General features: G+C 42.9%; 1 protein-coding gene across 2 annotated transcripts in view; it reads left to right on the forward strand.

Moving 5' to 3' along the window:
• The window catches only part of TRAPPC9 (trafficking protein particle complex subunit 9), a 273,866-nt gene that overhangs the window by 92,908 nt on the left and 168,276 nt on the right, over positions 1–12,682 (forward strand). For both annotated transcript variants that reach the window (XM_087706655.1, XM_087706654.1), the window contains one exon: positions 4,932–5,022. In XM_087706655.1, coding sequence (XP_087562781.1) covers positions 4,932–5,022 — 91 coding nt within the window. The remainder of the gene's footprint in view (positions 1–4,931; positions 5,023–12,682) is intronic.

Raw genomic sequence — 12,682 nt, forward strand, 5'->3', positions numbered from 1 at the left:
GCTGGTATAATGTGCAATAATCGGGTAGTGTTCTGACCTAGACTTCCTGAGAAAGCATACATCACACTCTTAGTCCCCAAAACCCTCTTTTATTTAGACGGCTGTGAATTATGGTCATTCACAGCCCGTAATGAGTCCCAAATAGTTGTAAAGAGTCCTACAGTAGGCTGCCAAAATCTTTCAGGATGAGGCTGATAAGCACCCACCTTTATCTTCCTTGAAACGCTGCCAAAGACTTAATTGGCAATTAACTTAGCAAGGCCACACGGAGTACAGAGTCAAAACGGAGCTTTAGAAAGTAAACTGACCAGCACGAACCAAGTTGCTTCCTGCAAAGGCTCATGTGCCTTTGCTCCTCCTTTATGTCCTATGGGAGGGGCCAATCACCTCCAAGCCTTACTCCCAACTCTGTGAAGAGTCCGACAGATGTCTGCTCGAGTTGCCACAGTCTTTCAGGATTATGTTGATAAGCACCACCTTTATCTCCCTTGAAACGCTGCCAGAGACCTAATTGCCAATTAGTTTGGCAAGGCCAAATGTAGCACAGAGTCACACAGGACTTCTCAGAGTTTGAACCGACCATGTGGACTAAGTACTTCCTGCAAAGGCTCATGTTTGTATGCTCCTCTTTTATGTCTTATGGGAGGGGGCCAATCATCTCCAAGCCTTACTCCCAAGTCGCTCCTTTTGTCTTAATGGTTCTTGCCTTCTGGCAGCTCTGTGCATGCGCACACTGGGAACAAGCTCTCCCTGTTTCTCTGCCTCGCTGATGTCAGACTGAGGCTCTGGAGGCAGCACATCCACTACCAGATGGCCCTGGCCCCCTCTCTGCCTCCGACGCAGAGCCCTCATCAGAGCCTTCCCCAGACTCCAGGACTGGCCCATGTTCCTCCCCAATCTCCTCGCTGTTCGACTCTGCTGCCAGCTCCTCAGGCTGCCGACAGACCACAACAGGAAACAAGGTGGTTCAAATGACCATGGATTTATTACAATTAACCAATGGAAAGCTTGCCTTCAACGAATCGAACTGAAAATAATCATTAATGGCTCAGCGGCTAAGACGCTGAGCTTGTCGATCAGAAAGGTCGGCAGTTTGAATCCTTAGCGCCGCTTAACAGAGTGAGCTCCCATTACTTGTCCCAGCTTCTGCCAACCTAGCAGTTCGAAAGCAGATAAAAAATGCAAGTAGAAAAATAGGAACCACCTTTGGTGGGAAGGTAACAGCGTCCCGTTTACCTTCGGCGTTTAGTCATGCCGTCCACATGACCCCGGAGACATCTTCTAAGTTTATTAGATCAGCCACTGCCTCTCTGCCGGGATTATATTTAAAATTTGTTCCCTGTTTGTTTGATTTTTTTTCCCTTTAATGTGGGGAATAGAAATTTAACGACTACGTAAAATTTAATCATAAAGCATTCCGTGCGCCTTTGGCGTTCAGTCATGCCGGCCACATGACTATGGAGATGTCTTCAGACAACGCTGGCTCTTCGGCTTTGAAATGGCCCCCTAGAGTCGGGAACAACTAGCACATATGTGGGAGGGGAACCTTTACCGTTACCTGAACCAGTTACGAAAATTAAACTTTAATTGTTCAATTAAATTTCATTATTAGCTTGAAATATACTTTGCCATTGGTGGTTATTTAGCCCAGACATTAAAATTATCACCCTACATCATGATTCTTGAGTCTCGAAAGCCCATTATATTTTTGAAAAGGTGGGAATTGTTCTAATGATAGTTGAGTGAGGACAAGTACTTTATCCCATCTCCAGGGTTGTCAAAACATCATGTCTCTAAATAGCATGAAACTATGTTCCCCCCGAGTTTATACCTGCAGTTTTTCTTGACGCTCTCAAATGACTGAACAGAGAAACAGAAAAACCCCAAAGGAAGGATTAGATAGGAAAAACATGGGAAGGTTATTATGTGGCAACAATAGCAGCATAAATCTCTATGAATAAATTATATTAATGCTGAAGAAAGAGTGAGCAAACGCCCTCAACAAATGGATTCAGCAAGATGACAATTTATTTGGTATTTTTGTTTAGGTTTGTACACAGTGCCTAGACCCCCCTTTTGTTGAGTTTTGAATTTCTTTTTTTTAAAATACATTATGAATCTTCCATTTGGAATCAAGTACAGGTGGTCAATACAGTACAATAGCAGAGTTGGAAGGGACCTTGGAGGTCTTCTAGTCCAACCCCCTGCCTAGGCAGGAAACGCTATACCGTTTCAGACAAATGGCTATCCAACATCTTCTTAAAGGCTTCCAGTGTTGGGGCATTCACAACTTCTGGAGGCAACTTCTGTTCCACTGATTAATTGTTCTAACTGTCAGGAAATTTCTTCTCAGTTCTAAGTTGCTTCTCTCTTTGATTAGTTTCCACCCATTGCTTCTTATTCTACACTCAGGTGCCTTGGAGAATAGTTTGACTCCCTCTTCTTTGTGGCAACCCCTGAGATATTGGAACACTGCTATCATGTCTCCCCTAGTCCTCCTTTTCATTAAACTAGACATACCCAGTCCTTGACTTATGACCACAGTCGAGCCCCAGTTGCTAAGCAAAACATTTGTTAAGTGTGTTTCGCCCCATTTTACGACCTTTCTTGCCACAGCTGCTAAGAAAATCACTGCAGTTGTTAAGTTAGTCACCTAGTTGTTAACTGAATCTGGCTTCTCCATTCACTTTGCTTGTCAGAAGATCGCAGAAGTTGATCAGGTGACACTGCGACTGTGATAAATAGGAGTCGTTGCAAAGCCTCTGAATTTTGATCAGGTGACGACCCTGGGGATTCTGCAAAGGGCGTAACTTTGAAAAATGGTCATAAGTCACATTTTTCAGTGCCCTTGTAACTTTGAATGGATACTAACTGAACTGTTGTAAGTCAAGGACTATCTCTAGTGCCAAAACCGAGTGTTGTTATGGGCGCCTTTCAGTCAGTGTTGGCTCCTGGCAACTTCCTGGATTAATCCCTGTGGTATTTTTCGTAAACGGTTTGCCATTTCTTGCTTCTTAGGGCTGAGAGAGAATGACTGGCTCAAGGTTACCCATCTGGCTTTGTGCCAAAGGTGAGAGTAGAACTCACAGCCTCCCAGGTCGTACTTTGACCACCGCACCAAACGGAGTACAATTTTTTTAAAAAAATGGTCCTCAGTTTTGCAAAGTTCACAATGGAAATAAAATCAGGGAATTATAGATAGACCTGTTAATCATTACCAGCATTTTTGTTAGTATAGTTTGTATTTGTCAAACTCTTTATTTATTGGTGCTAAAGTGGGACACTTGCTCACCTGTGTTTACTCCTGTGGGAAATTATAAGTGAACCGTCTTCTTAATTAAATGTCAGAGGTCAAACTGCATAGCCAAGTGATTAACAGCTGAGAAACAATAGAGGCAACTAATCATTTAGTTGATGTCTGCAAATAAGAGTTACGTTGAAATTACATGGAAGGAAAAATGAAGTTTGACCACCAGTTTCTTCAACTCTTTTAAAAATGGAGGGATTAAACCAGGGGTGAAATGCTACCGGTTCTGCCAGGTTTCCTGTTACCGGTAGTAACAAATGCTTTTAAAAAGTAAAAAAAAGAGTTCCCACTATCTTTCGACACAGCTGGTTGTCACAGCTGATGAACCTTTTTTTTTTAATTTTTTAAAAGCATTTTTTACCACCTATTCCCCCAACTGGTAGTAAAATAATCTTTTCGCTGCCTCCCGAGTTCCAGCCGATTGGCTGGGTCTTATTTTGTTGCCCTGCACAGAACGGAACTGGAAAGCTGGTTAGTAGGGTGGGGAGGGAATGGGGATTTTACAGTATCCTTCTCCTGGAGTGGGTTGGAAATAGAGATTTTGCACTATCCTTTCCCAGGTGTGGGGTGGAAATAGAAATTTTACAGTATCCTTCCCCTGGAGTGGGGTGGGAATTGAGATTTTACAGTATCCTCTCCCAGGAGTGGGGTGGAAATGGAGATTTTACAGTATCCTTCCCCCTGGAGTGGGGTGGAAATGGAGATTTTACAGTATCCATCTCCTGGAGTGAGGTGGAAATTGAGATTTTACAGTATCCTTTCCAAGGAGTGGGGTGGAAATAGAGATTTTACAGTATCCTTCTCCTGGAGTGGGGTGGAAATGGAGATTTTACAGTATCCTTCTCCTGGAGTGGGGTGGAAATGGAGATTTCACAGTATCCTTCTCCTGGAGTGGGGTGGAAATGGAGATTTCACAGTATCCTTCTCCTGGAGTGGGGTGGAAATAGAGATTTTACAGTATCCTTCACCTAGAGTGGAGTGGAAATGGAGATTTTACCGTAACCTTCTCTCAGGAGTTAATGGGGATTTTGCAGTATCCTTCCCCAGCCACGTCCACAGAACCGGCAGTAAAGATTTTTGAATCCCACCACTGGTCGTGCTCCATAGGAATTACAGTTCTAACCCATATTTTGGGGAAGACTTGAGTGCTCAGTAAAGATTTAATAGTGATCACATCCTTGATGTTATAGTAGTTTTGTCCCTTCCTATGATATCTGGATTACTTGACTCAGAATAAAGAACACGACTCAGATTTCTCTTCGGCACCGATTGCTTATCCAATGAAGCCGTCCTGTATGAGTAACAGTTTACTGCAAACATCAAACTTGGTAGCATGCTAAGCCATAATTATAGTTTACAAACAAACCACTTTAGAGCTTATCTAAAGCTCTTTGGTTCAAGCACTGACTACAGCATCTAGGAGCAGCATGGGCTAAATTCCCTAAATTCCCTAACCCTAGCTTCTTTTTTCCCCATCCAAAGGAAAATATTTGAAGAAGACTTCCTTGGGGTGGGACCTGAATTCTCACTGTGATCTCCATCCTCTGAAATTCTTGGTACAGATTCTCCCTGAAAGACTTGTGTAAAGTGTATTTCTTTTCAGTGTTCCTTAACTCTTCTTTACCCCTCTTTGAAGCGTGAAGGGGAGGCCAGCGTGGAAGGGATCCTGAATCAAGTCGTCCTAGATCACCTGCAGTTGGTGCCTCTCCAGTGGGGTGAGTAATGCGAAGATCGATTGTCAAAGTCGTTGTTTTTTTTTTTAAACGGGTTGCTGAAATACTTTGGGGAAAAAAACACTGGGAAACTTTGTCAAAAGTTGAACGATGCAAAATGCCACTGTGGCTTTTTCGGGTGGGATCGTATATTAAATCATTGTAGCAAAATGGCTTACCGTGAAATTATCGCCTTTATATTTAGTTCATGGAGTCGTGGGGAATCATCCAGAGGAGACATTATTTTCCTCAAAAGCAGTTGCTAAGTGCTGGGATATAGTCTTGCTGTCTGCTCCAATGCACTGTAGGTGTGTTAAAATGCCGTTTTCGGGTACTTTGAATTATATCATGATTGTCAACCTTGTCGGAGTCATGAATTGCTGAGAATGTTCTTTGGTTTTCGGTTTCTACCTGCTGCCCTTTCTAGAAGTTGATCTGAGCACTCTTGTTCTTTCTTACTGACGGTCCTAGAGTCTTAATTTTGTATATTAACACTATACAGTCTATCTATGGAACCATGAGGTTGAAGGCACTATAAACAGCTTTGTTGGTGTTGCTGCTGGACGTAATGTGGTTTTGTTGCCTGACTAGTTAACGATGTTAAGTACAAGGGAGTCTTTTTTAAAAAAAAACAATCTAAATGGGGCTGGAATTTTGATTGCTAAGCCAAGCGGTGATTAGATGAAACATCGGGTAATAATGCTGGCCATCAACACTCCAATCAACCAATAAAAAAACCCACACCCAACCAGGCACCACATAAATACTACAACCAGAATAGCCCAAAGTACACATTCTAGTAGAGAGAAGTTGCCTGAGGATGGCCTCCAGCACAGCCTGGAAAGCTCGGCAGACTAAACCTCTGGTCCCAGTGACCGACCCAAATTGGATCTGGAAACATCACACGATCACATTGCTCAGGAATGGAGTTTCGGTATGCCTAGTTGTGGTTGTTAAGCCAGGAACAACCAAAATAGAATAGGATTCTTTATTGGACCAGTGAGATTGGGCACACAAGGAATTTGTCTCCAGTGCAGAAGCTCTCAGTGTACATGTCAGAGTTTGTTGCAGCTGTCACATCTAGAAAGCAGACACAGGTAACTGATTCAACAGGATTCGTTCACTTCGCTTTATATATAATATAACACATGAAGCAAAAATACAATACCAAAAAGTAGGTTTTCCAACGTGGTAGTAAATACAAGCAAACCCAGGCAGAGGAGAGAACAGTTTCAGTTCAGAGCAGCAGGCTAGTTTTGAGCTCAGCACAGACTCAGAGCTACAGAGCTAAGCCACGACTCTGCTCATTCACATCTAGACTTTGCTGGACGTGAATGAGCAGAATTCACAGTCAATTAATAAAAGGGTTTTTTGTCGGGACAAGGAGTTTGCTTCATGCTGTTGGGAAGCCTCAGTCAGAACAGGTGCATTGTTAGCAGCGGAAAACAGAAGACAGAGAAAGTTAGCCGGGATGTCAAACCACAGAGTGGCAGGTTCGGCAGAGGCAGCTGAGTGCAGGGCAGCCAGAAAGTCGGAGGTGAGTGCCCGCTGGTGGGAGAGTTAGTGGTGAAGTGAAATGGCCCCGTGGTCATTAAATGGGGTGGGCTGCCAAGCACCTGAATTTTGATCACATGACTGTGGGGCACCACAATGGCCATAATTTCAGGGACCAGGTATAACTACTGTTCGTTCAGCACCCCCATAACTTTGAATGTATTGAGAAGCCTGGAAGGGAGGAAGGATCAAGCCCAGAGCTAGCCTGGAATCACTACACAACCAGAAAGGGCTACGTCCAACCTCCCAAGTTCCTTGGACCCTTATCTCATTGTTCCCACGAGTAAGCTGCCAGTCGGAGAAGATTCCTACATTACAGGCAGAAGGTAATAAAGTAGTTGGCTCAAACTCCGCATGTGTGGCTCTGCTTCTTTGCACCTGACGAGATTCTCGCTGAGCAAAGATCATTCCGCGAGGACCACCGGTAATGTGTTTCCTTGCTCCGAATGCCTTTGAAACGAAGTGTTTCGAAGCGTGGCCTTTAATAAAGAAAGATCCTGGGATTTTTCCGTGGCTGTGATCGTTCTGTCATTACTGGGTGTTGATTAGACAGTTTGCTTCGCTCTCTAATTAAAAAGCCCAGAGTTTGTTGACAATGTCTTTCAGTAAAATAATCTAGATGGATTGGCACCTGCTGGGGCCCATGACTCTGCATACTGCTTGCCTGCCTACTTTAATAAAGTACCTTTGTCAAATAGGAAAAAGACAACCAATCTTTGTGGACACAAAGTAAGTCAATCAGCACTTGTATTAGTTTGTGATGGCATATGTTCGTAGTGTAGCTATAGATAAAAGTCATCATGCTTCAGTGGGTCGAACTAGCTGCCTTTTAACACGTGCGGTAAACCTTGTGCAATTGAACAAGAATAATCTTGCTAAAACTTCAAAACCTCAAAACACTTTCCTGAATTTATCCTAAATTTGGCTTTACTGTTAGACACCGAATCTAAGAGATGATGTAATCTTAGAGAGATAAGAGCAATTATAGCAAATCAATTTCAGGTGGGCAAAAGAAAAAAGTTTTCTTTGTCTGATTAACCAAAGGGATGTGTCTACATTTTTAAGTGGAGTTTAAATACTTATTGTAAAAAGTATTACAGCCGAGGTGGCGCAGTGGTTAGGGTGCAGTACTGGAGGCCACTTCAGCTGACTGTTATCTGCAGTTCAGCGGTTCTAATCTCACCGGCTCAAGGTTGACTCAGCCTTCCATCCTTCCGAGGTGGGTGAAATGAGGACCCAGACTGTGGGGGCGATATGCTGACTCTGTAAGCAGTCTACTGCTATTGTAAACCGCTTAGAGAGGGCTGAAAGCCCTATGAAGCGGTATATAAGTCTAACTGCTATTGCTATTGCTAAATTGCTTTAGTAACAAATCACCAAATCTGTGGAAAGAAGGTACAGAGTGATTTTAATTAGATTTGGACATTTGTGGTGGAAATGAGGCCTGAATATTGACAATTCTCCCGCAGCGCAGAGAGAACAACCGTTCAGGTAAGTCCGATTGTCTATTTCAAGAGGACTCCTATAACATTTAGTAGAAATTAGCAATGGCATCTTCCAATTTTAGCGGAGGATGTCGGGAGAAAAGCAAGCAGAGCTGGAGGTTGGAGTCAAGCGTGTCATAGGCTTAGAGTCATTACGCTACCATAAAAGGTTCCAATTCAACTCCTCTTAAACTCCGTTGACCCTGATCTGACTCCAATTTAGTATTGGGCTTTAGTGGACTAGACTCTTGTGTGTAGGTTTGAGCATTAAATCTCCAATTTAATGTATGTTCTGGATCTTTGCACCTGACAGAAGTTTAGAAACATTCTGTCCTAATTTGAAAATCCCTTTAGTCATTCTTTTCAACTGAAGGAGCTAGAAATTTATGAGTAGCCATAAAAGCAGTTAATGCTTTCAGATGCTGTAGAAGTCATGTTAACTTCTGAAGTTGGGAAATTCTCAGCCCTAATATCTTACCATTCCAACCCAGTGCATCTTCTCAATCATCCGCAGGGTCCTTATATTAGGGTCATAGCTACGCCAACTGTTCCCTACCTTCTTTTCTGTCCCTAATGAGTGATGCTGGAAGAGTTTGTGCTTCTTGCCCAGATCTGATCTCTGCTGCTGCTAGTCATGCCATTTCCCTCGAGAAAATCCAAGGAAAGAAGATCCAGATTAACGCTGCCTCATGGTGCTGATTTGATGGAGTGGTGCGGTGGCTTAGAGATGGAGCTCTCGCCTCACAATCGGGAGGCTGTGAGTTCGATCCTAGGTAGAGGTGGATATTTCTCCCTCTGGGCACAATGAGAATATATCTGCTGAACAAAACTCGGCATTGGCGTCAGGAAGGGCATCCGGCCAGTGAACACTCTGCTAGCTTCACTCAGTTGCCCACACTCCATCCCACAAGGGTTTATGGAGTCGTTAAACGAAGATGATGATGGTGCTGATTTGATGATTGCCTCTGAGTTTCCACCCTTGCTGTATAGATCAGTGTTGGCGAACCTTTTTGGCACCGAGTGCCGAAAAGGTTGCACTGAAACATTGCGCGGGCCGCACTCTGGAAGAGCCAAATTTCCGGGTTCTAGCGCGCCTGCGCAGGCTGATTTTCAGGAATGCCGCACACGTGAAGGGATCACGCTCCAGAAAAGCCGAACCTCTGGGTTCTGGTGCGCATGCACACACGACAATCATCTGGCCAGCATGGATGTGCACACCGGTTTTTGGCGCTGCTGCACGTGCGAAGGACAGCTGGTTGTTGTGCGCGCATACGTGCCAGAAACCCAGAAGACAAGCAGGCAAGGCTGCGTCTGCCACGTGACATGGCTTCGTGTGCCACTTTGGACACGCCTGCCATGGGTTCCTCATCACAGCTATAAATACTCGAGTAAGGACAGCAAAGATTGTCTGGCTCAGAACGATCACTTTAAAGAAATGAGAAAAAGAGAGAAGAGATCTTCAACGCTTGTATGATAAATACAACTGGATGATCAGACTTCTGTGGTGGTGTGGGAATGAAAACAGCCAAGTGTTATTCACAGTGTGTTCTTCATTCAGTAATAGTATCTGTTCCTATTATTTTCTTTTTATACTTACTGTATTTTTGTAGCCCTTATTTGTTAAAATAGTCTTTTCTCCGAGGCTTGTCTTGCGAGTTCCAATGATTCCAGAACTGAAATCCATTTATTTTTATCGCATTAAGAAAATAATCCATTTGATCGCAGCTGCTTCTGGATGGTTGCTAGGGACATTACTTGCTTTCAGTTGCAGCTTTTAATCAATGTTTGTACCTTGAGAGTTTCTAATATAAATAGTAAGGCTTTCAGTATGACTTGTTATAAGGAAAGACCAAATTTGAAAGTAGTGCTTCATTATTTGTTATTTGACCCAGCATGCAATTCACTCACTGTTTTTTAAAAAAGGCAAACCAACGCATACTTGAGCTGATAATTCTTTTCTGAAGACAGAACCTTGAAAGAGAAGTAAACTGATAAGAAGAGGATCCAAATTTCCAGTTTGGCTATACCTGAACAATAAAAATAAATAATCAGAATTGGTTGCTTTCCTTCCAGATGGTGCTAATCACAAATATTTGGAAGTTTGTGATAGCAGGAGACTGAGACCTGGATGGATATTCTGTTAATCATAGAATCATCAGGCTGGAAGGGACCTCAGAAATCTTCAAACCCAATCTGATGCTCTGGTCAGAAGTCTTGTACCATCCTATTCAAACTGCATATATTTTTATTTAAAATGATGAAAGAAGAACTGCTGTGATGGAATGTAGTCTGGATTCCCCAGAGGGAGGAGCTTCATTCCAGAGGAATAAGAGGCAACACAGCCCAGATATCATGTGTGAGAAAAAGAGGGTGAAGACAGACCCTCCTCAATAGTTCCTAGAGTACAGTGGTACCTTGGTCCTCAACTGCTTTGAAACTCACCAAATTTGCTACACAATGCATTTTGTTGCAGAAAAAGTGTCCCGGTACTCATTGTTTATTTGGTACCCAACGCACAAATTAGAACTTGTTGATGCCAGCTCATTTGTGTGTCACTACATTATTCCTTATGGGAAAAATGTGTTTGGTACTTATCATTTTTGGTACTCATCACACCTCCCGGAACCAATAAATGAAGAGTATTGTGATACCACTGTCTATCCTTTCGTGTAGGTAGTGGTATCTTCAGTTTGGCAAGATTCTGCCTATAGATGTGAAACAATCAAGAAATCTGCTTGGAAGAATCACTCCCCATCTTTCTTGATTTCTGGAGTTTGACAGCTGGTACATAAATCCTGACGACCTTTCCAGGAAGAGAGAATCAGTATTGGAAAGAGTTAAAGAATTAATTCTGCTACCTTTAAATCCAGTATAACATCCTGACCTAGAGGAACTCAGCAGATACATACATTAGTCATCCAAGGAGGAGTAATTGTGAGAATATAACAATAACAGATGGACAGAGTGGTGGGAGAGCTAAATAAAATTGTTAGCCGATTGTTTCTCAGTGTTTATAAATTTGCAATATTGAGATTTTTGGACTCCCTTTATAGCTGTAATTCTCAAGAAGATGTTGGCCACGTAAGAGGTATACTGGATGTAGATTGATAATGTCACGTTTGCAGAGGTGGGTTCCTACCAGTTCGCACCTATTCGGTAGAACCGGTTCATCAAATCTACCGAACCGGTTAGAAGAGGTTCCACCAGTGGATCCGGAAAGCAGGCCACACCTACAGAAGAGGTTCCAAAAAATTTTGAAACCCACCACTGGTCCTTGGATATGATTATTCTACACTATCATGCTCCTATTTATAAAACTCAGTGCCTCTGTGAAAGGTAAGGATGACGACTGCGTTTGTGGTGCAATCAGAACATTGCGTGTGTTGAAGTTGTTTTAACGCAAACCAAAGATGCCTTTTAAAAAACAAGTTTACATCATATTCTTATGCATGCCAGGGCTGTGTGTGAGGTAATTTAAGGTGGTTCTGACAAGTGTCGTCGGCATCTTCATATCCGGTCACATGGGCAGCAAGCCACTCCCATCTGGTCACATGGGCAGCAAGCCACTCCCACAAAGGAGGCCACACCCACAGAGTAGGTTCCAACAATTTTTGAAACCCACCACTGCACGTTTGTGTAAAAAAGGTATACAATAACAATGCCATTTAGTAAAAAACAGGATAGAAAAGCGTGTACAGTTTGGTAAATAAAAAAAAAATTAGTGACGTCAGGAAAATTTAGAACTCACTGTGTCTTGAAGCAAGTTGTTCTGAAAGATAAGCAAAACAAAAGGCCTGCCTTGGGGTAAATAAAGTTATAATGTTTTGGCAGAAGGTCCATGAACAAGGCAAATAATATTAGCCTTTTGATTCCTGGAAGATTTATAGCTTAGAGGGAGTTGGGTGTGTACTATAGCGGTCAGGAAATAGACTGAGATGAAGTTGGCAATAGCAAGCAGAACTTTTCGGAGTGATTTTCCTGCCAGCTTCTCCAGTAACTTTTCTTGTGAAAAAAAAAATGGCAGGGAGGATTGCAAATACCGACCACGTGACGGCGAGATTTGGCAACTTGTGTAAGTCTGAGCTAGTTGCCAAGTGCCTGATCACAATCATATCACCGTGGCAGCACTGAGCTAGCCAAACTCGGATGAATGGCTGTACGTGCCAGTTGTTCAGTGCCATCAGAATTTTGAACAGAATAACAGAGTTGGAAGGGACCTTGGAGGTCTTCTAGTCCAACCCCCTGCTCAGGCAGAAAACTCTACCATTTCAGACAAGCGGTTGTTCAATCTCTTCTTAAAAAACCTCCAGGGATGGAGCACCCACAACCTCTGGAGGCAAGCTGTTCCACTGGTTAATTGTCCTCACTGTCAGGAAATTTCTTCTTAATTCCAGGTTGCTTCTCTCCTTGATTAGTTTCCATCCATTGTTTCTTGGCGTACCTTCAGGTGCTTTCAAGAGTAGGCTAACTCCCTCTTATTCAGTCAAGGACTACCCGTAGTTCTTGAAGTCATTTCCATCAAATTTCTAAAACTACTGTTTGTTCCCTGTTTTAATTTTTTTTAATAGGACTAATGTCACAGTCCACTCCATTTTTTTCCCCCTTTGCTGGCCTGTTTTTGTTAA

Source organism: Thamnophis sirtalis, unplaced genomic scaffold, assembly GCF_051295495.1.
Source record: "Thamnophis sirtalis isolate CommonGarterSnake01/CBP01778 unplaced genomic scaffold, rThaSir2_p1.2 scaffold_2, whole genome shotgun sequence".
Classification (NCBI taxonomy): Eukaryota; Metazoa; Chordata; class Lepidosauria; order Squamata; family Natricidae; genus Thamnophis; species Thamnophis sirtalis.